General features: G+C 33.9%; 2 protein-coding genes across 2 annotated transcripts in view; both read left to right on the forward strand.

The window, feature by feature from the left end:
• The window catches only part of LOC134705627 (uncharacterized), a 101,523-nt gene that overhangs the window by 61,247 nt on the left and 14,771 nt on the right, over window positions 1–25,505 (forward strand). The window contains exons 7-25 of the mRNA XM_063564349.1: window positions 424–1,003; window positions 1,160–1,334; window positions 1,466–1,552; window positions 1,673–1,759; window positions 1,891–1,977; window positions 2,103–2,189; window positions 2,423–2,509; window positions 2,635–2,721; window positions 2,853–2,933; window positions 3,065–3,145; window positions 3,271–3,357; window positions 4,677–4,834; window positions 5,702–5,734; window positions 7,738–7,925; window positions 9,627–9,745; window positions 10,510–10,640; window positions 11,419–11,494; window positions 12,183–12,266; window positions 12,850–13,000. Coding sequence (XP_063420419.1) covers window positions 424–1,003; window positions 1,160–1,334; window positions 1,466–1,552; window positions 1,673–1,759; window positions 1,891–1,977; window positions 2,103–2,189; window positions 2,423–2,509; window positions 2,635–2,721; window positions 2,853–2,933; window positions 3,065–3,145; window positions 3,271–3,357; window positions 4,677–4,834; window positions 5,702–5,734; window positions 7,738–7,925; window positions 9,627–9,745; window positions 10,510–10,640; window positions 11,419–11,494; window positions 12,183–12,266; window positions 12,850–13,000 — 2,466 coding nt within the window. The remainder of the gene's footprint in view (window positions 1–423; window positions 1,004–1,159; window positions 1,335–1,465; window positions 1,553–1,672; window positions 1,760–1,890; window positions 1,978–2,102; window positions 2,190–2,422; window positions 2,510–2,634; window positions 2,722–2,852; window positions 2,934–3,064; window positions 3,146–3,270; window positions 3,358–4,676; window positions 4,835–5,701; window positions 5,735–7,737; window positions 7,926–9,626; window positions 9,746–10,509; window positions 10,641–11,418; window positions 11,495–12,182; window positions 12,267–12,849; window positions 13,001–25,505) is intronic.
• The window catches only part of LOC134706589 (rac GTPase-activating protein 1-like), a 124,033-nt gene that overhangs the window by 37,296 nt on the left and 61,232 nt on the right, over window positions 1–25,505 (forward strand). The gene's annotated exons all lie outside the window — the stretch shown is intronic.

Below are 25,505 nucleotides of genomic sequence, written 5' to 3' on the forward strand. Positions count from 1 at the left end.
ATGTGAAATATCATGCACTCTCTGCTGTTATCTGTTATCTTATTTCCCATTGCTTTAATATTGTATTATGTAACAGAATAGAAAAAAAATATGTAATTCCATCCATCACACAAAATCAGTTCATGCAGAGCAAAATACACATACAAAAAAATAGGAATAGCACTTTTATTCCTGTATTTCATCTCAATATCAAGGTGAGGCCTCCCGACTTTTTTTACCTGGAGGAAAATTGTCTACCTGGTGAATCAAGTGTAACTAGGATACAGATCTAACAGATTCCACTGGGAAAAACAGAAATGAATTATCCAAAGAAAAAAGTGTCAGAGTGTTGAAAAAATTATTTTCTGATATGTAATATGTGACTATCAGTTTTTGGGAAAATGTTGATATCAATATGATATTAATATATTGATTTATTTTTAGGTAAGAAAAGCCCAGACCTTGCCTGCTTCCATGTCACATTCCTACCCTGTATACAGAGATCCTATATACGCCAGTGATTATGATATCTATAGATCTCCTACTCCAGACTTGACCAGAAGTGCCCCATCACATCATCCACCTGTCAATTATGCACACAATGCATTGTATGATTCACCAGACCGTATCCGAGGCGATCGAAACACTCCTGATAGACACAACCTTGGACCAATCCCAGAAAATATACAAATGCAGAATGGTTATGTACCGGTACCTCAAACTTACCAAGACCATGATGGTCGAGGCAGACCAACATATCGTCAGCAGGGTCCACAAAGAGGTCCAGAACAGCATTATAGGTCAGTGTCTCCACCAGTTCAAAGAAGCCAGCTACCTCCTGGTGATCCTTTGAGGAGAACTATGTCTCCTACACCAGCAACTGGTATGCAGATCTATGACTACCTCCATGGACCAGGTGGGGCAGGTGCCCCTGGTGCTCCACCCCAGACTTACATTGCCAAAGGGGTCAGGGCCAATACAATGGTCTCCCCTTTAAGAGCTTCAGGTCCACCTCCTGATACAAGTAAGTTCCATTTTATTTATTAGATCTAGGCATAAACATTAAGTACAATCTATTGAAAACATTTTTTTTTTGTTATAACATATAATTTTTTTTCCTCATACAGATTTTAAAGTCCAGATTTTGGTGTGATTTTAATTCAGAATTGTTTTATTTCAGGACATCAGCCAAATCGTCACTCTTTAGCTTTCACACCAATGTCACCAAGATCAGCTGATCAACCCGTCCAGAGATCTCAGAGCTATAGGGTAACTCCAGAGAGAGAACAAGTTCCTATGGTCCCTCCTCAACCTCGCAGTATTACACCCTCACCTACAACTGATCCAGAAACCAGGTAAAATATATCTCTTATACAGGGTAACTCCAGAGAGAGAACAAGAACCTATGGTTCCTCCTCCACCTCGCAGTATTACACCCTCACCTACAACTGATCCAGAAACCAGGTAAAATATAACTCTTATACAGGGTAACTCCAGAGAGAGAACAAGTACCTATGGTCCCTCCTCCACCTCACAGTATTACATCTTCACCTACAACTGATCCAGAAACCAGGTAAAATATAAATCTTATACAGGGTAACTCCAGAGAGAGAACCTATGGTCCCTCCCCCACCTCACAGTATTACACCCTCACCTAGATCCAGAAACCAGGTAAAATATAACTCTTATACAGGGTAACTCCAGAGAGAGAACAAGTACCTATGGTCCCTCCCCCACCTCACAGTATTACACCCTCACCTACAACTGATCCAGAAACCAGGTAAAATATAACTCTTATACAGGGTAACTCCAGAGAGAGAACAAGTACCTATGGTCCCTCCCCCACCTCACAGTATTACACCCTCACCTACAACTGATCCAGAAACCAGGTAAAATATAACTCTTATACAGGGTAACTCCAGAGAGAGAACAAGAACCTATGGTCCCTCCTCCACCTCGCAGTATTACACCCTCACCTACAACTGATCCAGAAACCAGGTAAAATATAACTCTTATACAGGGTAACTCCAGAGAGAGAACCTATGGTCCCTCCCCCACCTCACAGTATTACACCCTCACCTACAACTGATCCAGAAACCAGGTAAAATATAACTCTTATACAGGGTAACTCCAGAGAGAGAACAAGAACCTATGGTCCCTCCTCCACCTCGCAGTATTACACCCTCACCTACAACTGATCCAGAAACCAGGTAAAATATAACTCTTATACAGGGTAACTCCAGAGAGAGAACCTATGGTCCCTCCTCCACCTCACAGTATTACACCCTCACCTACAACTGATCGAGAATCCAGGTAAAATATAACTCTTATACAGGGTAACTCCAGGGAGAGAACAAGTACCTATGGTCCCTCCCCACTTCACAGTATTACACCCTCACCTACAACTGATCCAGAAACCAGGTAAAATATAACTCTTATACAGGGTAACTCCAGAGAGAGAACAAGTACCTATGGTCCCTCCCCCACCTCACAGTATTACACCCTCACCTACAACTGATCCAGAAACCAGGTAAAATATAACTCTTATACAGGGTAACTCCAGAGAGAGAACCTATGGTCCCTCCCCCACCTCACAGTATTACACCCTCACCTACAACTGATCCAGAAACCAGGTAAAATATAACTCTTATACAGGGTAACTCCAGAGAGAGAACAAGTACCTATGGTCCCTCCTCCACCTCGCAGTATTACACCCTCACCTACAACTGATCCAGAAACCAGGTAAAATATAACTCTTGTACAGGGTAACTCCAGAGAGAGAACAAGTATCTATGGTCCCTCCCCCACCTCACAGTATTACACCCTCACCTACAACTGATCCAGAAACCAGGTAAAATATAACTCTTATACAGGGTAACTCCAGAGAGAGAACCTATGGTCCCTCCCCCACCTCACAGTATTACACCCTCACCTACAACTGATCGAGAAACCAGGTAAAATATAACTCTTATACAGGGTAACTCCAGAGAGAGAACAAGAACCTATGGTCCCTCCTCCACCTCGCAGTATTACACCCTCACCTACAACTGATCCAGAAACCAGGTAAAATATAACTCTTATACAGGGTAACTCCAGAGAGAGAACCTATGGTCCCTCCCCCACCTCACAGTATTACACCCTCACCTACAACTGATCCAGAAACCAGGTAAAATATACCTCTTATACAGGGTAACTCCAGAGAGAGAACCTATGGTCCCTCCTCCACCTCGCAGTATTACACCCTCACCTACAACTGATCCAGAAACCAGGTAAAATATAACTCTTATACAGGGTAACTCCAGAGAGAGAACAAGTACCTATGGTCCCTCCTCCACCTCGCAGTATTACACCCTCACCTACAACTGATCCAGAAACCAGGTAAAATATAACTCTTATACAGGGTAACTCCAGAGAGAGAACAAGTATCTATGGTCCCTCCCCCACCTCACAGTATTACACCCTCACCTACAACTGATCCAGAAACCAGGTAAAATATAACTCTTATACAGGGTAACTCCAGAGAGAGAACCTATGGTCCCTCCCCCACCTCACAGTATTACACCCTCACCTACAACTGATCGAGAAACCAGGTAAAATATAACTCTTATACAGGGTAACTCCAGAGAGAGAACAAGAACCTATGGTCGCAGTATTACACCCTCACCTACAACTGATCCAGAAACCAGGTAAAATATAACTCTTATACAGGGTAACTCCAGAGAGAGAACCTATGGTCCCTCCCCCACCTCACAGTATTACACCCTCACCTACAACTGATCCAGAAACCAGGTAAAATATACCTCTTATACAGGGTAACTCCAGAGAGAGAACCTATGGTCCCTCCTCCACCTCGCAGTATTACACCCTCACCTACAACTGATCCAGAAACCAGGTAAAATATAACTCTTATACAGGGTAACTCCAGAGAGAGAACCTATGGTCCCTCCTCCACCTCGCAGTATTACATCCTCACCTACAACTGATCCAGAAACCAGGTAAAATATAACTCTTATACAGGGTAACTCCAGAGAGAAAACCTATGGTCCCTCCCCCACCTCGCAGTATTACACCCTCACCTACAACTGATCCAAAAACCAGGTAAAATATAATTCTTATACAGGGTAACTCCAGAGAGAGAACCTATGGTCCCTCCTCCACCTAGCAGTATTACATCCTCACCTACAACTGATCCAGAAACCAGGTAAAATATAACTCTTATACAGGGTAACTCCAGAGAGAGAACCTATGGTCCCTCCCCCACCTCACAGTATTACACCCTCACCTACAACTGATCCAGAAACCAGGTACAAGATAACTCTGTAATTATTAAAGGATACCAGCAGCCCTAAATAAAAACTTGTGTATCATTGTAGGACAAGAAAAGTTCTATACAAAAACTTTTGTAGAGAGCTTCTGATAAATGTAAAAAAAACATGCTAAGCAAACTTTATGTAGTCAATTTACCAGATCAGAATTACATAGAGGTTAAAAATTGTTAATTTGGAAGGGCTAGTATGGACATAACCTAATCTGAACCATACTAATGTGTCTTTTTGACATCCCGTCTGTTACATGTAAGTGAAAGCACGAAAATTATGACAATCTTGTACTAAATCAATGAGATAATTTTAAAGTTGAATATATAAAGTTATTAAAAGAACAATGAACTCATTTTTGTTTCGTTTTTCATATTTCAGAGTACGCATGGAAAAAATGGAAGTACAACTTGCAAATTTAACAGCCTGGGTGCAAACAGCAGTAGTAACAGGATCAAGTAGGGAAAGTAGTATAAGAAGTGGGGCTAGTACAACACCATCAGATTTAGGAGACTCTAAGCCACCAAGTGTTGTAGGAAGTAAGTTATGATGGTATTGGGTTTATATTAGAAATGGTTTATACTAAATATGAGATTACTGATGTCTTTGATGAGTGGATTTTAAGTAATTTAGAGCTTTATACAATTTTGGGCTGTAGCACCTTATTACTAACAAAAAGTCAAACCAAATTTATGTTGAGGAGTTTAAGGACAGGAAAATCTGTATTTTAAATTGTAAATTATTTTTATAAGTACAAATGATAGGCAATAATTGCTATTTGTGTTGTCCTCTCCCTCAGTACTTATTACTTTTCAGTTTCTAAATGGCTGTCATTTGATATCCAAATTGTGTGTTGGAATGGTTTTATTGAAAATATTCCTTTTGTCTATAAAATGGTAAATAATATATGACAGTCATGAATTAGTTGATACTTTTACATGAAAAAGAAGAAAAAAAACCCTCTCACATTTATAATTCTAAAGATTTACTTGAAATAATGTAAGCTATCTTAAAATATACTTAGGTCCATTATCTCTACAATAAGTTAATAAATGTTTCTTACCACCTTCTTCACAAATCATCTGCCTGTTTCAATGACATTCTTTAATTTTATAAACAATTGTACATTATGATTGTTATATGTATGATAGAGGCAAAAGTTAGGTTTTGTAAGTATGAATTGTTTATATTTTGCATTATTGCCTTAGGTCTATTTTGGCATCCAGTTTCAGCTTAGGGGTTTTCAGTATTTTTTATGCCAGTTGCATTGGTCTTTTTCCAAATACATATTTCTGTTTGAAGATTTTTTTCCAATGAATATGAAATTCATATTATCAAATAAAATTACTAACAGCATGGTTGCATTGTTTGAGATAGCTTTTACCCAGAATGCACCTTTCTTGCAGAAGATGACACAGAGAAAGTCAATGGTGATAAAGGTATATTTATGACCTGCATTGCTTGTTTTTGGTGTTTGACATATTCTGCATGTTTATAATCACTGCTTGTGTCTCTTGCTGCACGTAGGGTCTGGAGAAAAGGAGATTAAAATATGTTTGATTATTTCTCAAGTATGTCGTTGGTAAAAATTTCAGTTTTGATCAGACTGGCAGGTAAAAATTTAGAGAGAATGTTTTAACAGTCTCAACTTCCAAGTACTTATCTTTGATATTGATGTATCAAGAACTGAACTATTTCAGGAACATATAATATACAAATCTCTTTGTTTTAATACTGTTCAGTAACTGTTTTATTGAATTTAATGAATAGCCACTTTGTAACAGATGCATTTTTTAAAGTAATTAATACATTTTAATGGATGTTTTAATTAAAGTAACTACATAGCTTCATGTCAGACAGGAAACTTTCATTTAAACTATATCAGTAGATAAAATCAACTGTTAATGCTTGATTATTGCAGACTAAATTTTCTTGCAGTTGATAATTTTCCGTTAAAGATAATGCAAAACATAGCTCCTCAGTCAAACTTACCTATTTGCATTCCATAGGAAATGTTGAAGTGATAAACATTTTTTTTATGGATAGATTCATAGATGTTTGTTTCATACATAAAATTTTGATATTCATTTGTTTTCCCATTTATTCATATATTTTTTCTGTAATAAAACAATATTGCCAACCTCAAGTGGTCTTTGATTATTGAAAACAAATTTAATTTGAGTTTGTTCATTATCAAATTATCTGTTCCATCATTTCAGTTTAATGATAACAATGGCACATACTCTCTTGGTATGATGGTTTAAAAGTTATGCATGCATGTTGTCAATAATGCTTTAAAAATTTATTTTTTTGCAATTGTTTTGCAACTTTCAAAAGTTAAATGTAAACTAAAATAACAATCACAGCTATTATATAAACTCCACCATTTCGCAAAATTTGTGAAGTAGTTACAACTTATATATTGTAAATTTAAAAATTATTGTGTGCATTTATTGATGCATATTTTTAAGAATTAACAAACATGTAAGGCTGATCTTTATGCTTTAAGAAAAAGCTGCATACAGCTTCATGTGTTATATATCAGATTGCAAGGTTCTTATTATTGTGATAATCAAGTAGTTGCATCATTAGCATTACATGTAATAAAAACCCAGTGGAAAACCCTCTAAATCTGCCTCTTATAATGAACATAGTTGATTGTTCACCATTTAGCCAAAGTTGAGAAAGTAGATGTACAAAAATAACTAACATACACCATTCAGCAAAATAGACAAAGCTAAATGTACACATTTTCAACAAAAGGACTTTATTGATACACAGCTGATTGTACACTGAAGTCGAGAAATTGTAGAAGATAGTTGAGTTAAATACATTCATTGCTAAGCAGAAGATTCTTGTGTAACACCCATATGCATATGTGTAAAACAGAATTTAAAACCTCATTGATTACATATCTAGAATAACTAAAGAACAAAAAGTGACAATCTTTTGATAGTAAATACCATAAAAAAACTTATCTCTTATGGTTTGAATAAAATTTTAGAGGGTAAAGTTTTGATAATCTGTTCTCACATTCATGTAGCAGTAGTCACTAATATAGTGAGCACATACATAAAAAAAATAAGAAGATGTGGTTTGTATGATTGCCAATGAGACAACTCACCTTTAGAGACTAAATGAATTAAGAGTTAGCAGCTATATGTCAGTATAAACACAGCCGGTTTTATTCACTATTGTCAGTATGAACTATAATATTTTCAAGTTTTTAATCCTGTTAAACATGGTTGACTTTTGTTACATATTTGAAAATAAAAAGTATTTTATTTTTGAATTCGAAATAAGTGAAACCACAATAATAAAGTAAAGTTTTAGATTAAATGTGTTTCTAGAACCATATCTACAAGATGTAAGACCAAACAAAATAATACCAATGTGTAAAAAAAGTCATAAACTGAACAAAAATTGTGTTCTTTCATTTTAGGTATATCAGACATATCCTCCCAGTCATCTCATCATACCGTTGTTACACAGAGTATTAAAGATGGCATCCTTAATGTTGCCAGGCAAACATCAGATTTGAAACTAGATTTAAAACATTTGCGAAGAATTCAGCAACTTAATAATGAATCTATGACTGATTCTATCCAAGAAACTATCAAAAAGATTTCGGTGAGTATAAGCTATTAATATAAGAAAGTGTATGATTATCTTATCCTAAAAATTTATTGGGTTGAGAAAAAGATTTTTTATAGCTATTCTGACCCAGTATGAGAAATTGCTATCTTGGTATCTGTTGATATTTTTTCATTTTTTAGTCTTCTCTTTATGTTACTTGGTAAGAGTGAACACCAAACTCTCTATCTATAGAATATAGAGAAGTATAGCTGTCTGAGGTAAAAAAAAAACCAAACAGAGGCTTTAAAGAGCCTGTGTTGCTCACCTTGGGTTATGTGAATATTAAACAAAGGAAGCAGAAAGATTCATGACAAAATTGTGTTTTGGTGATGGTGATGTGTTTGTACATCTTATTTTACTGAACATTCTTGCTGCTTACAATTATCTCTATCTATAATGAACTTGGCCCAGCAGTTTCAGTGGAAAATGTTAGTAAAAATTTACAAATTTTATGAAAATTGTTAAAAATTGATTATAAAGGACAATAACTCCTTGACCATTTTGGTCAAGTTGACTTATTTTTAGTCTTAAATTGCTGTACATTATTGCTGTTTACAGTTTTTCTCTATCTTTAATAATATTCAAAATAATAATGAAAAATGGCAAAATTTCCTTAAAATTACCAATTTAGGGGCAGCAACCTAACAAGGAGTTGTCCAATTCATCTGAAAATTTCAGAGAAGATAGATCTTGACCTGATAAACAATTTTACCCCATTTCAGATTTGCTCTAAATGCTTTGGTTTTTGAATTATAAGCCAAAAACTGCATTTTACACGTATGTTTTATTTTTAGCCATGGCGGCCATCTTGGTTTGTTGGTCAAGTCACCGGACACAGTTTTTAAACTAGATACCCCAATAATGATTTTGGCCCTGTTTGGTTAAGTTTGGCCCTGTTTGGTTAAGTTTGGCCCAGTAGTTTCAGAGATGAAGATTTTTGTAAAAGTCAATTAAGTTTTACGAAAAATGGTTAAAAATTGACTATAAAGGGCAATAACTCCTAAAGGGGTCAACTGACCATTTTGGTCCGGTTTACTTAATTGTAAATCTTACTTTGCTGAACATTTTTGCTGCCTACAGTTTATCTCTATCCATAATAATATTCAAGATAATATCCAAAAACAGCAAAATTTCCTTAAAATTACCAATTCGGGGGCAGCAACCCAACAACTGGTTGTCCGATTCATCTAAATATTTCAGGGCAGATAGATCTTACCTGATAAACAATTTTACCCTGTCAGATTTGCTCTAAATGCTTTGGTTTTTGAGTTATAAGTCAAAAACTGCATTTTACCCTATGTTCTATTTTTAGCCATGGCAGCCATTTTGGTTCGTTGGCCGGGTCACCAGACACAATTTTTAAACTAAATACCCTAATAATGATTGTGGCCATGTTTGGTTAAATTTGGCCCAGTAGTTTCAGAGGAGAAGATTTTTGTAAAAGTTAACGCCGGACGCCAAGTGATGGGAAAACCTCACTTGGCCCTTTGGGCCAGGTGAGCTAAAAATGTGTTTGGCAGGTCTTACCTTTCCTCTCTTTTGATAATATGTTAAATATAAATAAATTATTATTGAAGACAGTTTTAGACCTGAAAATTAGTACAAATGAATATTTGGCCAAGCTTTTGTATTCCAAACTAAGTTTTTGTGTGTATATCTATTGGTAGACTATAAGTGAGTGTTTATTATTTGCAGAAGGTGCTAACAACAGTTCCTGGAGCTGAACACCAGGTTCTCCGTCAACAACGATCAGATATAGACACACAATGTAAACATTACAAAGATGACGGCAGTAAAGTGTTAAGAGAATTGGGGTATGTTCTTTTTAAATTTACAAAAGGCAATTTATTGGAATTGGCCAAGTGAGGAAGAAAAAAAGATGATACCTGGGTTTGAAAATTCCTATAAAATAACTACTGAGATAGTATGATCATAGATATACCTTTTCATAAAAAAAATCATTAAATTACTAACCAACATTTATGTAAATTTTTTTGAGCAATTACCTGGGAGACAGTTTGCAGCAGATTTAATCAAAGACAAGAAAACCAATTGTGATATGCAGTGCATTTCCGTTTTATATAATTGTATGATAACTCAAAACCAATGGTTTGATTTGTTTTAACTAAAGAATGTTGCAGTGCAGGAATAAAACAATGTCAATCCATTACATACATTAAATAGTTGCACATATTTTAACAGTTAAAAACAAGGTCGGCCAGTGGTATGAGATAAATGTGGCAGACAAGATTAAGGATAGCAAACAAAACAAAACCAAGTATATAATCCATACCTGCAGTGTTCTAATAAATTTCTGTAAATATTCTTATGCATGAGAATGTTTCAATATAGGGAATTACAGTAACATTTTGTTTCTTAGATAAATTGAAAGATAAGTTGTATAAATTTAAAATTTTCATTGGAAATGTATCTTTTATTTTCACTTTTCACATTGTGACTGCAAATGATGTTTGATTTTAATTGAGTCGTGAATATTAAGACAACATCTTTTATAGAAGTGAAGTGTGACCAGATGTAAAGTCAATGAGTTAGATTAATAGTAGTCTTGTTTTTGTAGAGATTTAGAATCCTCAGTAGAAGAAATGAGAGAGGATGTGATATCCAGGCAATGTCGAGTTAATCTGGCTGATGTCGAAGGAATGGCTCTTGTTCTTAGTCATGTCACCAAACATCTTGGAGAACTTAGATGTATGTTCTTAGTTACAAACAAAAACAAATTTCTTTTGAATTGAGAATGGAAATGGGGAATGTGTCAAAGAGACAACAACCAGATCATAGAACAGAAAACAGCAGAAGGTCACCAACAGGTCTTCAATGCAGCAAACAATTCCTGCATTCAATTGCAATAAAATTGAGAATGGAAATGGGGAATGTGTCAAAGAGAAAACAACCAGACCACAGAGCAGACAACAGTCACAGGCTTCCAAAGGGTCTTCAATGCAGGGAGAAACTCTCCCACCTGGAGGAGTCCTTCAGCTGGCCCCTAAACAAATATGAACACTAGTTCAGTGATAATGGAAGTCATTCTAAACTCCGAATTATGCACTAGAAACTAAAATTAAAAATCACACAAGACAAACAAAGGCCAGAGGCGCCTGACTTTGGATAGGCTTAAATATGGGGCGGGGTTAAACATGTTTTTTGATATCTCAACCACCCTTTCCTATACCTCTAGCCAATGTAGAAAAAACAAATGCACAATAATAAGCATAGTAAAACTCAGTTAAAGAGAAGTCTGAGTCGGATGTCAGAATAGGCAACAAAAGAAACAAAACAAATGACAATAATACATAAATTAACAAAGGATTACTAGCAATTACTGACATGCCAGCTCCAGACCTCAATTAAACTGATGTATTTTCTCTTAAATTATAGACTTCTACAAGAATTTACCCAATCATATTTTCTTATAGTTTATTCATCTTTAGTGACTCAATTTAGATACTAATTATTGAGATTTTTTCAGGTCGTTTCCCAGGATTACAAGATCATATGAAGAAAGTAATGAGTGGTGAAATGGAAGTGGTCATCAAAGAAGAAAAGTAAGTTATAAGTTAAACTTGTTATATACAACAATGTTTACACATCTTTATTTGAATTAGGCTAAGACATAGGCGAATTATTTTGCCTTCATAGCTCTGTAAAAACAATGGTTTAAAACAAATGTTGCAAAGAATGAGAAATAACTCATGTTTTAAACTCCAAGATAAAATCAAATCTTAAATCCATCTCATATGTTCAAGAAAGTGTAAACAAAGAGAAAAGCCATTTTTGTGAAATAGTTCTAAAAGGACAATAATTAAAGTATAAAGATGCTGATATTTAGGGAGATAACTCTAACCATGAATGTTGAAATTCTGTTGGAAAAAGTGTGTACATGTACTAGTTAAAACCTGATATATTTGACCCTATATAGGTAATGACCTGCATTTTATCTTTCCCAAATTACTAGTAAATAGCAACTTATAGTATCTTTATAGCCTGCCAACTTAAAAATTCGTTTTTTTGGTAATCTTAGTTTATTTGATTGTGCTATAGATTCATTTTTTTACAATTTTAACTTCTATTTTATGAAGTAAACTCCATGGAGTTTCCTGTAACTACCACTCAAGACAAGAAGCTTGTAGGATTTTCAGAGAGAGTGCTAGTTATAGATTAAACACAACTTTTTACGGTATTTTTAATAGCATTATTTCATTTTGATATTGCTATTCTATTGGTATGTTTTAGATTTTTGAAAGATGAACCTGATAGAATTGAAGAAGCTTTAAAGAGATGTAAAAGGTTAACTGGTACACTTTTCACATTGAAAAGGTAAGATCTGGATCTGACATGAGAATTATTTCAATTTGGTAATACTTTTTTCTTTTTTGAAATTAATTTCAAGAAATTTTAATTATGATAGATTGAAAGTTTTATTCTGGTACCATAGTAGGATGCTTTCCTATCTCTTCAAGATTTCAATAAACCTGAAAATTTGATATTAAAAAGTTGATTTGCATATGTCACCTTCCACTGTCCTATACATATATTAGTATTGCAAAATTGTTCATAATTTTGACTTGAGAGTAAGATAAAATCATTACAGTTGGACATTCTTAGCATTATCAATAAATCAATTCTTGAAAAGTTAGTTTATTTTACACTGAACATTCAGTAAAACTGTAATCTAATGAAAACCCTAGTTGCATCCTACTGAATATGTATGCTATACATGTCACAAAATACATGGTATAGCTCAAACATCTGACCCTTATATAAGTTATTTCAAAGTAAAAATATATTTCCTTTTTATTTCAAAGCAATTTCTTCTTTAAGTATAATATAATTTTTACCAGAAGCAAAGATAAAATGTTTTGAATATGATTGCTTTTTAATTTTAAGAAATACCTTTCAGATTGGCATCGGCTCAGGAACAACGTCCATTACATGTACCAAGTGGTGACAGAGTAGGAGGTAGGATAGCTACCCATGGAGACAGACAGGAATTGTTAGACAATATACAGGCTGTTGTTCCCGATCATCAATCAAGACTACAAAGTATAAAGGTAACAGGAAACATTTTACTTGTCAAAATTGAATGTAATAAAAAATGAACTGAAAAGTTCTGTAGTGCAAACATTTTCTTATTAATAATTGTATTCCATTTTCATATCCAAGCTGGAAAGAAAATGTTAAAGATTTTTTGGAATTTCCCTCTTGTGATGTTAACCTATTAGATTTGAGAAAAGATAATGTGTATACCTGATGATAAAAAAAAAAAAAAATTTAAAAGAGTTTTTCCAACAAAAAAGTAACATAGCCATTGCTTTTTATACGACCGCAAATTTTGAAAAAAATTTCGTCGTATATTGCTATCACGTTGGCGTCGTCGTCGTCGTCGTCCGAATACTTTTAGTTTTCGCACTCTAACTTTAGTAAAAGTGAATAGAAATCTATGAAATTTTAACACAAGGTTTATGACCATAAAAGGAAGGCTGGTATTGATTTTGGGAGTTTTGGTCCCAACATTTTAGGAATTAGGGGCCAAAAAGGGCCCAAATAAGCATTTTCTTGGTTTTCGCACTATAACTTTAGTTTAAGTTAATAGAAATCTATGAAATTTTGACACAAGGTTTATAACCACAAAATAAAGGTTGGGATTGATTTTTATGGCACGCCTGAACCACTTTTATAGATAATCCTAAATTATCTCAGATAAACCAGGATTTTCTCAGATAAACTAGGATTATCTCAATTTTTTACATTAAGCTCAGATAAACCGGGATTATCTCGATTTTTTCCAGATAATGCCGGTTTATCTCAGAATTTTCAGATAAACCGGGATTTTCTCCAGATAATGGATTTTCTATATTTTCTCAGATAAACTAGATTTTTTTCGAATTTGAATTAAGCTGAGATAATCTTAGTTTATCTGAGATAAACGGGGATTATCTGAGAAAATCCGGGATTATCTGAAAATTCTGAGAAAATTGATTATCTGAAAAAAGGAGCCAATAGAAAGTCACGACACATTGGAAGAAAATTTCATGGTCATAATGGATAAGATATAGAGACCGTGGAGAATCTATACAGACAGAATAATGAAAGATAAGGCTCTTACGGGAAACGTTTTAGAACGTTTATTTTTTTCTAAATTTTATAAAAAATAGCAATCGATTTATTCAGGATGTACATGTATTACAAGTATATCGATATTAATGAAGATCAGTGGGAACTTGTCTTGAAAGTTTCTTTTAAGAGAATTTGAATGTAATATCCGTTTTTTTTTGTTTTTTTCCTTATGAAGAAAGTGAAATGTGTTACATAAATCTGACATCCGCACAAATAACTAGGACAAATAACTTTAATGTTGAAATAAGTTAAGCACAGTTGAAATACACCATTTAGAAGTCCTAAAAAGTTTCCTTTTAGAAAGTTATAATCTTAATTAAAAAAGATACCACGCTCCATTTTCTTTCCGCAATTTTCTCTATTAAAACAGTGAAATATGGTATCATACATTTTATTGCTTAAATATGCATTTTCATGCTTATATTTTGTGTTTAGTAAATTGAAATTTAAAATTTTAAGTGTTTTTTTGTCAATAAGATAATCTAATACCTGAAATATTTATTACCTTTATTACAACTTCATTATATTGTTTATTGGTTTGTTATTTAACGACACGTGCGACTGCCCAGTGCAATGTTAACCATTAAACAAACGCTGTTTGTACGGGTGTTTGATCGGTTCATTCTCATTTATCCAACTTTTAAAAAATTATATGTAGTACAGGTAAAAAAAAGTTGGATAGATGAGATCAAATTAAGGTAATCAAGAACAAAGGTTTTTTTAATTAGAGTTTGGGTTGAAAAATAAGAGTGAAAATTATACCAGGATTAAAATTTCTGTAGTATTATTTAGCATAGCATGTTTAAATGTGCAACTGACATTTAATTTTCATCCTCGTTTAAATAGGTAGAATACTGCATCAGTGTAGTGATATACGTTGATCTGTCCTTGCTGTAGTCTATCCTAAGTTGGGTCAGTCTGTTGTCTATGTAGGTTTAGGGGCGTTTCCATGATATTTGAAAGAGGGGGCGGAGAATGAAAAAAAACGGCAGTTATTTTTCTCTGCCGAACTTTCTCCATTAATTGTCTATGGTTTGTTAAAATGATTGGACTGATCTTAAAAGCAGAAGACCAATAACGAGAAATTCCTAACATACGGTATTAGGCGTTACCAGACATTTCAATAGTCCTAGGCCAGGATTTTATGAATGAAAGGCGTAATTATGGTTGGCCTGGTAGAGGGTCCATGAGGAAGCTCAAAAGCTCCTGGGTTTCAACAATTAGCATCAAATTATGAAGAAGCTAGACTTATAAATATCTCTCTATTTTAGATTAGATTCTGGTTTCTTTGAACAATTATACATGATACAAGACAAACAAACACTGAAGTATAAAGTTCGTTCGTTTTAAATATTGTCGGATTTAATATGGAATACACGATTGAATATGGAAAATTGACTTTAATGTACAACAGTGCTAAATTAAAGCAATCGTGTCACTGTCTAGTTCCGATGGGTGGTATATGGTACATGAATAAATATGGTGCTTGCACTTGATGGCAAAATGTAGGTCGGATGATGTGACTAAGGTACCAACTAATGGATATTGAAACAATATGATACTACCAAAGGCTATCAAAATTGGGAAGTAAAAATGCTATACCAAATATTCATGTTACAAGTATAAATGTAAATTAACGCAGAACCTCAAATGAACAAATATTACTGATTTGTGGGTTTCTTCTGTATAAATGATGAAATATTTATTTATTATCTAAAATATACTATAAAACTTTATTTAAAAATAGTTTACTATCGCCTATTTTGTATATTTTTTTTTAAATAGTATAAAAACATACAGGAACAAATTTACTGTCAAATTTTAGAAAGACACCTTACTATAACTAAACAAACAACCCAATAATTAACAAAAATAAAAAGTTGGCTAAATGAGCTGAATACCTTATTTTAAAAAGTTGGACAAATGAGAAGACACCGTTTGGTCGCCACATTTTGCATTGAATTAGATCTAAATTTTTTGCAACTTGTATATTTATTTTTGTTCTAAGAAAACATTTCGTACTCAGTGCAATCAGGAGGTCCTGGACGGTTTTAAGACTTTCTGGAAAATTATTACTTAAAATATTTGTTTGACTGTTAAATAAAATACATGTAAATTCATGGAGTGTCAGTGAGTTTTAATTTATTATACAAATGAGAGCCCAACTTTGGTAGTCCAGATTGAACACATTGGGCAATCGTATATATGCAATAAGGAACAGATGTATCCTCAAAATTATAATAACATTTTATGAACTTTCCTGCTTTAATAAATAATTTTTAATACACTTTTAATGTAATACTATTTATAAATCAGTGTTTAAAAGTCACCAATATATGCTAATTAAGATTAAAACTTCATATAACATTGTAATACTTAATCTTGTAAAAAAAAATCATTTAAAAATACTGTTTTAACTAAGATTAAAAGTGCATGTGTAATTGGGTCATTTCATGTGTTATTCACTCATTCGTGTTACGTATCTCTAGTACATATCTATGGATAAGAGCTAACACTACCAAAAACAAATTCACTAGAAGTAATCGAAAAATTCTAGAAAAAACTACATCTAGGCTTATACTCTCATCACCAACTTATAGCAGATGTAACAATCATCATCCTATAAACGGAATACTTCCAATAGAAGCCCAACTTCATATTAGACTATCGAACAACACCTTTTGAGCAAGAAAACGAGTGGCGCTATGTTAAAAAATCTGAAACTATAAGGCTAAAAATTTGAAAAAAAAGCGGGAAAAAGTGGGATTGGCCTATTTTATGGCTTCTAGGGAAAAAAAATGAGGGGAGTCACCGGGTATAACTAAATATGTCTTGTAGAGGAGAAACAGTGGTGATAGACATACATAGTGGTGATAGATGTACAGAGTGGTGATAGATATACAGAGAAGTGTTAGATATTCAGAGGGGTGATAGATATTCAGAGGGGTGATAGATATATACAGTGGTGATAGACATACATAGTGGTGATAGATGTACAGAGTGGTGATAGATATACAGAGAAGTGTTAGATATTCAGAGGGGTGATAGATATTCAGAGGGGTGATAGATATATACAGTGGTGATAGACATACATAGTGGTGATAGATGTACAGAGTGGTGATAGATATTCAGATTGGTGATAGATATTCAGATTGGTGATAGATATACAGAGAAGTGATATATTCAGAGGGGTGATAGATATTCAGAGGGGTGATAGATATATACAGTGGTGATAGACATACAGAGTGGTGATATATATACAGAGCGGTGATATATGTACAGAGTGATGATATATATTCAGATTGGTGATAGATATACAGAGAAGTGATAGATATACAGAGTGGTTATATTTATACAGAGTGATGATATATATACAAAGTGGTGACAGATATAGAGAAAGCTGATGGATATACATAGTGGTGTTAGATATTCACTGTGGTGATAGATATTCAGAGGGTCGATAGATATACAGATTGGTGATAGGTGTTCATAGTGGTGATAGATATACAGAGTGGTGATAGATATACACAGTGGTGATAGATATACACAGTGGTGATAGATATACACAATGGTGATATATATACACAGTGGTGATAGATATACACAGTGGTGATAGATATACACAGTGGTGATAGATATACACAGTGGTGATAGATATTCAGAGGGGTGATAGATTTTCAGAGTGGTGATAGATATTCAGAGGGATGATAGATATTCACAGGGGGTGATAGATATACAGAGTGATGATATATATATACAAATTGGTGACAGATATTGAGAATGCTGATGGATATACAGAGTGTTGATAGATATACAGAGTGGTGATGGATATTAAGATTGGTGATATATATATATATATATAGTGGTGATAGATGTACTGAGTGGTGATATATATTCAGAGGGGTGATAGATATATACAGTGGTGATAGACATACAGAGTAGTGGTATATATAAAGAGTGGTGATAGATATACAGAGTGGTAGTAGATATACAGAGTGGTGATATATATACAGAGTGGTGACAGATATTGAGAATGCTGATGCATATACAGAATGCTGATAGATATACAGAGTGGTAGTAGATATACAGAGTGGTGATAAATATACAGAGTGGTGATATATATACAGAGAAGTGATAGATATACAGAGTGGTTCTATTTATACAGAATGATGATATATATACAAAGTGGTGACAGATAGAGAGAAAGCTGATGAATATACAGAGTGGTGATAAGTATACAGATTGGTGTTAGATATTCACTGTGGTGATAGATATTCAGAGGGTCGATAGATATACAGATTGGTGATATGTGTACATAGTGGTGATAGATATACAGAGCGGTGATATATATACAGAGTGGTGATAGATATTCAGAGGGATGATAGATATTCAGAGGAGGGTGATAGATATACAGAGTGGTAGTAGATATACAGAGTGGTGATAAATATACAGAGTGGTGATAGATAAACAGAGAAGTGATGGATATACAGAGTGGTGATAGATATACATAGTGGTGATAGATATACAGAGTTGTGATAGATTTACAGAGTTGTGATAGATGTACAGAGTGGTGATAGATATTCAGATTGGTGAAAGATACACAGAGTGGTGATATATATTCAGAGGTTTGATAGATATACAAAGTGGTGATAGATGTACAGAGAGGGGATAGATGTACAGAATGGTGATATATATACAGAGCGGTGAAAGATATACAGAGTGGTGGAAGATTTTCCGAGGGTTAATAGATATTGAGAGGGTCGATAGATATACAGAGTAGTGGTATGTGTACAGAGTGGTGATACATATACAGAGTGATGATAGATGTACGGAGTGGTGATAGATATACATAGTGGTGATAGATATTCAAAGGGATGATAGATATACACAGTGGTGATAGACACACAGAGTGGGGATAGATATACAGATTGTTATAGATATACAGAGTGGTGTTAGATATACAGAGAAGTGATAGATATACAGAGTGGTTATATTTATACATAGTGATGATATATATACAAAGTGGTGACAGATATAGAGAAAGCTGATGGATATACAGAGTGGTGATAAGTATACAGATTGGTTTTAGATATTCACTGTGGTGATAGATATTCAGAGGGTCGATAGATATACAGATTGGTGATATGTGTACATAGTGGTGATAGATATACAGAGCGGTGATAGATATACAGAGTGGTGATAGATATTCAGAGGGATGATAGATATTCAGAGGGGGTGATAGATATACAGAGTGATGATATATATATATACAAATTGGTGACAGATATTAAAAATGCTGATGGAAATACAGAGTGGTGATAGATATACAGAGTGGTGATGGCTATTAAGATGGGTGATATATATGTACAGAGTGGTGATAGATGTACAGAGTGGTGATAGATATACAGAGTGGTGATAGATATTCAGAGGGGTGATATATATATATACAGTGGTGATAGACATACAGAGAAGTGATATATATACAGAGTGGTGATAGATATACAGAGTGGTGATAGATATACAGAGTGGTGATAGATATACAGAGAATTGTAAGATATTCAGAGGGGTGATAGATATACAGAGAGGTGTAAGATATTCAGAGTGGTGATAGATACTCAGAGTGTCGATAGATATACAGAGTCGTGATAGATGTACAAAGTGATAGTAGATATACAGAGTGGTGATATATATACAGAGTGGTAATAGAGAAACTGAGTGATGTAAGATATTCAGAGTGGTGATAGATGTACAGAGTGATAGTAGATATACAGAGCGGTGATAGATATACAGAGTGGTGATAGATATTCAGAGGGATGATAGATATTCAGAGGGGGGGATAGATATACAGAGTGATGATATATATATATATACAAATTGGTGAAAGATATTGAGAATGCTGATGGATATACAGAGTGGTGATAGATATACAGAGTGGTGATGGCTATTAAGATGGGTGATATATATGTACAGAGTGGTGATAGATGTACAGAGTGGTGATAGATATACAGTGGTGATAGATATTCAGAGGGGTGATAGATATATACAGTGGTGATAGACATACAGAGTAGTGATATATATACAGAGTGGTGATAGATATACAGAGTGGTGAGAGATATACAGAGAAGTGTAAGATATTCAGAGGGGTGATAGATACTCAGAGTGTCGATAGATATACAGAGTCGTGATAGATGTACAGAGTGGTAGTAGATATACAGAGTGGTGATATATATATACAGAGTGGTAATAGAGAAACTGAGTGATGTAAGATATTCAGAGTGGTGATATATATACAGAGTGGTGATAGATATTCAGAGGGATGATAGATATTCAGAGGAGGGTGATAGATATACAGAGTGATGATATATATACAAAGTGGTGACAGATATTGAGAATGCTGATGAATATACAGAATGGTGATAGATATACAGAGTGGTAGTAGATATACAGAGTGGTGATAAATATACAGAGTGGTGATAGATAAAAAGAGAAGTGATAGATATACAGAGTGGTGATAGATATACAGAGTGGTGATAGATATACAGAGTTGTGATAGATTTACAGAGTTGTGATAGATGTACAGAGTGGTGATAGATATTCAGATTGGTGAAAGATACACAGAGTGGTGATATATATTCAGAGGGTCGATAGATATACAAAGTGGTGATATATGTACAGAGAGGGGATAGATGTACAGAATGGTGATATATATATAGAGCGGTGAAAGATATACAGAGTGGTGGAAGATTTTCCGAGGGTTAATAGATATTGAGAGGGTCGATAGATATGCAGAGTAGTGGTATGTGTACTGAGTGGTGATACATATACAGAGTGATGATAGATGTACGGAGTGAGGATAGATATACATAGTGGTGATAGATATTCAAAGGTATGATAGATATACACAGTGGTGATAGACATACAGAGTGGGGATAGATATACAGAGTGGTGATAGTTGAACAGAGTGGTGATAGATATTCAAAGGGATGATAGATATACAGAGTGGTGATAGATATTCAGAGTGGTGATATATATACAGAGTGGTGATAGATATTCAGAGGGATGATAGATATTCAGAGGAGGGTGATAGATATACAGAGTGATGATATATATACAAAGTGGTGACAGATATTGAGAATGCTGATGAATATACAGAATGGTGATAGATATACAGAGTGGTAGTAGATATACAGAGTGGTGATAAATATACAGAGTGGTGATAGATAAAAAGAGAAGTGATAGATATACAGAGTGGTGATAGATATACAGAGTGGTGATAGATATACAGAGTTGTGATAGATTTACAGAGTTGTGATAGATGTACAGAGTGGTGATAGATATTCAGATTGGTGAAAGATACACAGAGTGGTGATATATATTCAGAGGGTCGATAGATATACAAAGTGGTGATATATGTACAGAGAGGGGATAGATGTACAGAATGGTGATATATATACAGAGCGGTGAAAGATATACAGAGTGGTGGAAGATTTTCCGAGGGTTAATAGATATTGAGAGGGTCGATAGATATGCAGAGTAGTGGTATGTGTACTGAGTGGTGATACATATACAGAGTGATGATAGATGTACGGAGTGGTGATAGATATACATAGTGGTGATATATATTCAAAGGGATGATAGATATACACAGTGGTGATAGACATACAGAGTGGGGATAGATATACAGAGTGGTGATAGTTGAACAGAGTGGTGATAGATATTCAGATTGTGATAGATATACAGAGTGGTGTTAGATAGTTAGAGGGGTGATAGATACTCAGAGGGTCGATAGATATATTTAGTGGTGATAGATGTACAGAGTGGTGATATATATAGAGAGCCCAGGTGGTCGTGTGGTCTAGCGGGATGGCTGCAGTGCAGGCGATTTGGTGTCACGATATCACAGTAGCATGGGTTCGAATCCCGGCGAGGGAAGAACCAACAATTTGCGAAAGCAAATTTACAGATCTAACATTGTTTGGTTGATGTTTAGACGAGTTGTATATATTGATGTTTAGACGAGTTGTATATATATATATATATATATATACAACTCGTCTAAACATCAACCCAACAATGTTAGATCTGTATATTTGCTTTCGCAAATTTTTGGTTCTTCCCTCGCCGGAATTCGACTGTGATATCGTGACACCAAATCGCCTGCACTGCAGCCGTCCCGCTATCCCCACACAGATAATAATTATTTCATAAGTATCTGAGTCAGTGACAACTCTACAACAGATTTATCCATCGGATCGCCATCAATGATGGTGATAACATGACTGTGTACATAATGTATATACAACTCGTCTAAACAGCAACCCAACAATGTCAGATCTGTAAATTTGCTTTCGCATATATATACAGAGCGGTGATAGATATATAGAGTGGTGTAAGATATTCCGAGGGTTTATAGATATTCACAGGGTCGATAGGTATACAGAGTGGTGATAGGTGTACAGAGAGGTGATAGATATACAGGGTGATGATAGATGTACAGATTGGTGATATATATACAGAGTGTGATAAATATTCAGAGGGGTGATAGATATTCAGAGGGGGTAGATATTCAGAGGTGTGATAGATATACACAGTGGTGATAGACATACAGAGTAGTGATAGATATACAGAGTGGTGATAGATGTACAGAGTGGTGATAGATATTCAGATTGGTGATAGATATACAGAGTGGTGTTAGATATTCAGAGGGTGATTGATATTCAGAGGGTCGATAGATATACAGAGTGGTGATATGTGTACAGAGTGGTGATAGATATACAGGGTGGTTGATAAAATACAAACTTGTGATTGATAATCAGATCAGAAGTAGATATACAGAGTGGTGGTAGATATACAGAGTGGTGATAGAAATACAGATCTCGAATGGTGATAGTTGAACAGATTAGTGATAGATATACGGATTGGTGAAAGATAAACAGAGTGGTGAAAGATATACGGAGTGGTGAAAGATGTACAGAGTGGTGATAGATATACAGATTGGTGATAGATGCACAGATTGGTGATAGATATACAGAGTAATGAAAGATATACCAATTTGTAATATATTGTTACGTTTTCGCTTGGTGTTGCTATAGCGTTTTCGTTACCCTGAAGTGAAACTCTGATCCACTGACAAAACTAGACAATCCGCCAGACAAACTAATACTCGACAATAAATACTGTTTCAAATGACTGCTACCTTGGGTTAACTCATTCCTGTAATCCAATAGGTATATTTAAAGATGTGTTGTTTCAGAAGACAGAAATAAATAATTCGTTTCAAGTTTATGATTTGATGAAGTGTCCAGTTATAGATATGTAATTCAGACAATTTCAATATCGTATATTGACAAAAAGTCACAGGACATAAACTTTATTGTCACAAATTTGATAGGACAAAAATCAAAGGACAAAAAGTCACAATTAATTTGTTGACAATTATTTGGATATATAAGAGTAAGATCTAAATATTTTCTTTTCGTTACATATTTTCATTTCTAGGCTTTGAATATTTGTTCATAATAGATAGAGGTAGATGTGGTGTGAGTGTCAATGAGACAACTCTCCATAAGCCTTGATAAATTAAAATTTATTAAATTTTGATCATGCAAATGATGTATTCCTTGGTACATAACAATTATTTTATCATTATTTTATTTATTCAATACATTTAAATAACAAAGTTGTTTATATAGAATACTTTAAGTAAAACTAAAAAAAAAATGTTTTTAAAATTAGTGTTTTTCTTATTCAAAGACTTTTTTTCTAAAAAAAAATGTATTTTGACCTTTTTGTCTGCGACTTTTTGTCCTGTGACTTTCTACATTCGTTTTAAATACATTCAAACCGAGTCTCAGAGGATTATCAACTTCCTTAAGTTACTATTGTCATGTCAATTGACTGTCTGGAAAAAATAAATAATTAAAACTTGAAGAATGAAATTTAAAAAAAACATGTTATTTATTTACCTTAACACAATGTGAAAGTGAGATATTTTCAAAAAGAATCTTGACTTTTAATCTTGTAACGAGTTCCTAAGTTGTAATAAATTATCTTGTCTTGTCGGTAAACGGACAGAAAGTCACAGGATACAAAGTCACAAATTTGATAGGACAAAAGGCCACAGGACAAAAAGTCACAAATATTTTTTTGACAATTGTTCAAATATATTTTGAAATTTTTCTTTAAGTTTTTATAACATATAATCCTTTTTAAATTAAGAAAAAAGCTCATAAACCTTGATAATTGAAGATGTATTAAATTTTAATCATGCAAAGGATATTTATATTGGCAAAATGAAGCCATTTAGGTTCCAAGTCACTTTGACATTTTATTTTCATAACAATTACTTGATCGTTATTGATATTTATTGAGAAGATTTTTATTACGAAGTTGCTCGAAACATAAAATTTCAAGCAAAATGTGAAAAAAATATTTTCAAAATAAATGTGTTCTTGTTCAAACAAAAGTTATCTCAAAACTGAATTGTGACTTTTTGTTCTGTGACTTTTTGTCCTTTGACTTTTTGTCATACATTCGCCTTGTCTTACCAGTTTGATGAATTAATCTTGTATTGGCAATTTTATGAATTTATTTATTTTTACTTATAAATCGACTAAATAATTGATTCGCTCCTCCATTATTCATGCTTAGGACCAGCATTTTACAACTTGGTAGAGTTATTTTAATTCTGTACAAAATATGCTGAAACATCTGTGTTTGTTACAACACCGAGACAATACCAATATCATCAAGAGGTATGTGAAATTCAGATGGATTTTTGGTTGAACTGGATGAAGTTCCCTTCTTTATTTGTACACGGATTGACGAACACATTTTAGATTTCTTTTCTTTCTTTTCTATATGTTCTTCGTCAATTTTGAAGAGCTCTGAATTAATCATTATAGAAGGATATTTCTTGTGAAAAGGATCTAATTCAAGAAAAAAAATCATATCACTGGATTGTGATTTTTTGTCTTGTGTGTTAAAATGAATGTAGGAAAAAAAGTCACAGGAAAAAAAGTCACGGAAAAAAAGTCACGGAAAAAAAGTCACAGGAAAAAAAGTCACAATATATATTTTTTGCATGAAATAGTCATAGGGTCTGAACATACATTTATTAACAGGAGAAACATTCCCAATTTGTATTTTTTTTTATGGAAATGGTCATAAGGCCGTACATATATATGAATATATTGCCATGGGAAACATTCCCAATAGATATTTGTTTGGAAATAGACATTTTTTAATTCATTTTATATGACAAGCTTTGGAAATTTAGATATAAATCGCAAATCATTTACATGGAACATGTACACGCTGGTGTACTAGATTAATTTGATACATGTTATCAAGGGTTTGTTGTAATTATTTTTGTTTTATATCTCTCAGAGATGTGAGTTTAACAGCAACAATTTCCTTCAATTTAAATACAAGTTAAAA

Source organism: Mytilus trossulus, chromosome 2 (assembly GCF_036588685.1).
Source record: "Mytilus trossulus isolate FHL-02 chromosome 2, PNRI_Mtr1.1.1.hap1, whole genome shotgun sequence".
In the NCBI taxonomy this organism is placed as follows: Eukaryota; Metazoa; Mollusca; class Bivalvia; order Mytilida; family Mytilidae; genus Mytilus; species Mytilus trossulus.